A 4976-nucleotide genomic window follows, 5' to 3' on the forward strand; every position below is an offset into this window, starting at 1 on the left:
ATTGACCAAAATTCATTGTCGTGTTTGATTTGTTATGTTAAAATGAACTTTTACTTTATTTTCTAAAAAAAGTTAAAAGCAAAATCAGAATAGTGAAAGGATAGGTGTCGTGTTTGTTAGAGCATGTGGTGGTTAGGGAAGACAATGAGGGTAGCTAATTTAGGTGTCGTGTTTGTTAGAGCTTGTGGTCATCTGAATTGTGATGTTGAAAACAACGATAATGGTTATAAATTAATCGTTGGCATGTGATAGTGAAATATTTATAAAACTATAAATTTAAGAGTCAAATCTCCTATGAGTGGAGACAAAAAGTCATAATTGAGGTATTTATAACCTTAGTGAAATCATAATGACATGAGATTTGCATCTTTGACTAGAAGATATGCACGTCATGGACTCATGTCTACTACTTCAGTGATTTTGTCAATTAATGAAATTGAGATGGTACAGTTTGCATAGAAAAAGATCAAAGATTACTATACACATTGAATAGTGTTGATTTTTTTACTGTTTTCATTTTAAACGGACATGGTAAAAAATAAAAAATAATAATAATGATTATGACTGTTTGTTTGAAATTTTGGATTTTTTTCAAGAACAACGATTAAATCATTAAAGTCCGGTTACCCCGTTAAAAGCAATTACATATGCCCGTGAATGCAAACAACGCTGAGTAGCTAAAACCCACATCTTGCGTTCCCGGAAAAAAACCACTGCTTGGAGATCCACTATGCTAAAACCCAATTAAGATGATATTTGAACTTGAAACTTTACATTCTTGGGCCCAAATCTTTACTTCTCCGTCTATGCCACTTTAGCTAAAGCTTACCACACCAGGTCAATCGTCAACCATTTTAGTTGAAAACAAGTACCATCATCATTTTCAAGAAAGATGACCTCAAATTAAATAGTTAAAAGGACAATAGCAATAAGCTAGCCTAAGCTCCATTATACGAGCAAAACTTGAGTCGAGGTCATTAAGGAGTTTAAACTTAAGCATACACTAGGTTCGGCAAGCATAATATGATCTTTTCATACAAGGCTCATGCTCAGACTCGGTAACTAAACGAGCTTTATTTAAGACGATAATGCTTAACTCGTTTCAAACTTTCTATAGATCCGATATGGAATAACTCGGCGATTACACCCCCTACACGAAACGTGTTTAAGCTATCTAATAAATTCCACATTACTTAACTTAACGGTTCAATTTTGAAACTGAACTCACATTTGACACCTTATTTCATTTTTGGCAAAACATTGAACTAGGTTCCTCTATCTCTGAAATGCATATACAGCTGGTAAAGTTAAACCACTTAATTATTCTTCTTCTTCATCTAATCATCTTGGTTGGTTTAAACTTCAAACCATAAATCCACCTGCTTCTAAGTTCTAAGGATATCAAATCTCTTTCTGATCAGATCAGGTGCGTCTTATTTCATTCTCTCATTTTCATAACAATAACAATAACAATAACAATAACAATATTATTATTATTATATTGACCTCAAGAAAACTTAGAAATAGCTAAAAGCTTTAAAAAAAACTTCTTTATTTATAAAAACATCTTAAGATGAAGTATCACATTCCATAATCCATATCATATCATATATATATATATATATACAGGCACCAACATAATACACCATCATTAAGTGTTAACCTAGTACACATGTACTATGTATGTATGCATATACCATACACACATAGAATGACAAAAACATGTCTTGAAATGATAGCAACTCATAAGATTGCACACGTACGACACAATCCAACACCCGCCTTTGTATGTTCATTCTCCAAAATGTTTTCAAGTTCGGTTATTATGTCTTCAAACTTTGGCCTCACATCAGGATTCCGGTGCCAACATCTTTTTAGGAGCCTGTAAAATTGATATTATTAAGATCCTAACAAACTTCTTAGCTAATTGTAATTATAACTATCCCTAATCGACCCATTTTCATATAAATGGATTTAAATTTTACGAAGTAGCTTACATCCTCACAGGTTCAGGGTATAGATACGAAGATAATGGTGGCCTCGAGTCCTCATATGCCCGTTGGTCCGCCACATGTTCGGGTGGTTCTTCTCTGTTCGATGGCCCGCCTTGAAACATCTAAAGACACATATAGACACAAGATTTAAATATGCAAACCATAAATAATAAGCAGATTCAATGAAATCACAAAGATCAAGTCTTTGCAAGACTTTTGACTATAAAAGTCAAACTATGCAATAAGAAGTGAGAGTGACTTACTTCGTGAACGATCAAAGCGAATGAGAAAACATCAACACTCTTGCCATAAGATTCCCTACGATATACTTCAGGAGCCATGTATCGATCTGAAAGAAGCACAAAAGGAAAAAGATTAAATAATCCAAAAAAAATGTTAGAAATTTTTTTTTAAAATTAAAAGGCTTCATTTTTATGATAAAATATCGGATTTTATTACATGATCCAGTTCCTCCAGTCATTTTGTAGCCATAAACATCTTTCTCCTGTGCAATTTTGCTCAACCCAAAGTCTGTAACTTTAAGACGCCCCGCTTCATCTTGCAATACATTTCTGAAAGATTTTGATGTTATTGTTATAGTTAAAACAATTTTAATTTTAGTGCATATCGAAAACAAGGATTGTTTGGATGCGTACCTTGGTGTTAAATCCCTGTGAATTATAGCATGTGGTTTATGGTGATGAAGATAATTCATACCCCTGTAGATCGTAAATAGTCGACTTTCACGTTTTAAACATTCAAGAAAATGTAGATAATTACATTGAAACTCGTAGAAGTAAAAACATTTCAAAAGGTTTCGGTGTTAAATTTGACAAGAAATTCCACTTCAAATTTGGATTAGAAAAAATTAGTCAGTTTGACCACAAAAAAGTCAAACTTTACTCTTTGGATGAAGTTGAAACCCACAAACAACATACCTTGCAATATCCAAAGCATAAGAAACAGCGGTGAATGGATCAAGCCTTCCTTTCTTTTTAAGAATATCATACAAACTCCCCTAAAAAAATCCCAACGTTTTAAGCACACGCTAAAATAAATGAACCCAAAAATAAAAACACCCACATTTTTTAGATATTCCGTTAAGAAAATAAGTCGGTCCGAGTCTTTCAAAACACCAAGAAATTGCACTATGTTTGGGTGACGCAGCTTTTGCCATAACGCAAGTTCCTTCAAAAACGCTTTCCTGTAGACATATTATAAAACAGAAGGTCAGATGACCAAGTGAATACCAGTGAGTTCATGCTTGACTTTATGAGTCAAACAGACTACTAGGTTTGACTTTAATTGGTCAAAGCTAACCTCACTTTCTCATTTGATGCAATTTTAGACCGGATTGTCTTCGCAGCAACTTCTGTACCGCGCCATTTTACTTTATAAACTTCACCATATGCACCCTGCTGACATAAACAAGTTTCTTTAATATAAAATTTATTTCAAAAAATATATATATATATTTTATTTGACGACGCCCTGCTTGCGGTGCGCGCATATAATGTATATATGTGTGAACCCTCGGGCGGGCAAAAGTAAAATTGCACTAATTTTGACGTTATTTTACTAATCTCGTGAAAATAACGTTAAAAGTGGCGGAAGGTTAATCAGGCATCATGTGGTGGCGTTGATAGCCGAAAGACAAGGGCACATGCACCGATCAGCCGGTGTCCCGATGATTGAGTGCTATGTGCCTTATGTCCAAGGCTTGATGCAAAACTACTATCGAGCCGGGGGTCTCACCGGAAGCAGCCTCTCTATCCCTATGGGATAGAGGTAAGGCTGTCTACATCTTACCCTCCTCAGACCCTACCATAGCATTGCTATTGGTGGGATATACTGAGTACGATGATGATGATGATGATGATGATGATATTTTATTTGACGATTAGATGAAGTATTTACTTCTCCAATAAGAACTGCGTCTTTCAATTGAACTTCAGTGTAATGAATCCAGTAAGATGGAGTCTGAGAATCAGCTGCAATCTGTAGAAAGATACGGTTTGACTTCTGAGGTCAACTAAATAATCTTGAACTACAATCTTTAAGATTAGTATAAATGTTGTGATGATATTATTAAACTTATATCATTATGTTTCATTAACATTTTTCTATTTAGATTTTCAGTTCAATATATTTGAAACACTTATTCAAAAGTCACATTTTATATAAAATCAAATCATTCGAAAGGCTAAAATGGTAATTTACAGTGTTCCAAACTATCCATTCATAACATTTATCAAACAAAAGTCATGGTCCATTTTGCATCTGGTAAACAATAGGTTTGACTACAAGGCAAACATTTTCGTTGACTCGTTTTCAATAAAGGGAAAATAAGGTACCGGATCAATTCCTCCATGCGCCTTAAGGATTTCGCAAATTTCCAAATGACCTGCGCCGAGTGCATCTGAAAGCGGCTGCAAATAATAATCAAAACCAATTATTGCAACCTCAGCAACAACAACAATAATAATGCACATCGAAACACCACGTAAGTTTACATATTCATGATCTTATGAAAAGAATAAGAAAAAGATGAAAAACTTACAGTCCGGCCCCACCGGTCAGTAGAGTTAATATCCGCCCCTTTCTCAAGAAGTAAAAGAACAATTTCGGTACAACCTTCACAAGCAGCTAAATGAAGTGCGGTTCTTTTATCATAATCACCTACATTAGGTTCCACACCCTTATCAAGCTCTTGCATAACTCCCCATTTGTTGCCCTTACCCGAGCAGTAAAGAAGGCGGTAGGGCCCATCTGAGTCAGTTTTTTGCACTTGACTTTGCTGCAAACATTAGATGGAATTAGTAATCATTCAAAAGAGAACAAATGTTGTAAAAAGTTGCAACATATTATACCTAAATTAGTATCATTTAATGCACTAAATTTGACTAAGACTTGGAAACTAGATATGTGGTTTGACATTTTTTTGGTCAAACAAGTTACCACTGGGATTCATAAGTAAAGGCT

At 34.5% G+C, this 4976-nt stretch overlaps 1 protein-coding gene across 1 annotated transcript; it reads right to left on the reverse strand.

Moving 5' to 3' along the window:
- Positions 1-2191: 2191 nt before the first annotated feature.
- LOC143577556 (serine/threonine-protein kinase VIK-like) lies at positions 2192-4486 on the reverse strand. The gene is made up of 8 exons (XM_077061356.1): positions 4349-4486; positions 3912-3992; positions 3315-3409; positions 3078-3198; positions 2933-3012; positions 2651-2713; positions 2454-2566; positions 2192-2343 (listed from the first exon to the last, which is right to left on the reverse strand). The coding sequence occupies exons 1-8, from the start codon at positions 4484-4486 to the stop codon at positions 2192-2194; spliced, it is 843 nt and encodes a 280-aa protein (XP_076917471.1).
- Positions 4487-4976: the final 490 nt, after the last annotated feature.

Source organism: Bidens hawaiensis, unplaced genomic scaffold (assembly GCF_021521415.1).
Source record: "Bidens hawaiensis isolate Kalapana, Puna unplaced genomic scaffold, B.hawaiensis_p1.1 tig00028735_1, whole genome shotgun sequence".
NCBI lineage: Eukaryota > Viridiplantae > Streptophyta > Magnoliopsida > Asterales > Asteraceae > Bidens > Bidens hawaiensis.

Coding starts and splice junctions, on each gene's coding strand:
- LOC143577556 (XM_077061356.1), bottom strand. CDS start 4,486: ATGTGCATTATTATTGTTGTTGTTGCTGAGGTTGCAATAATTGGTTTT. Junction 3,199..3,314: donor GCATCAAATGAGAAAGTGAG/GTTAGCTTTGAC, acceptor ATATGTCTACAG/GAAAGCGTTTTTGAAGGAAC. Junction 2,714..2,932: donor TATGCTTTGGATATTGCAAG/GTATGTTGTTTG, acceptor TACGATCTACAG/GGGTATGAATTATCTTCATC.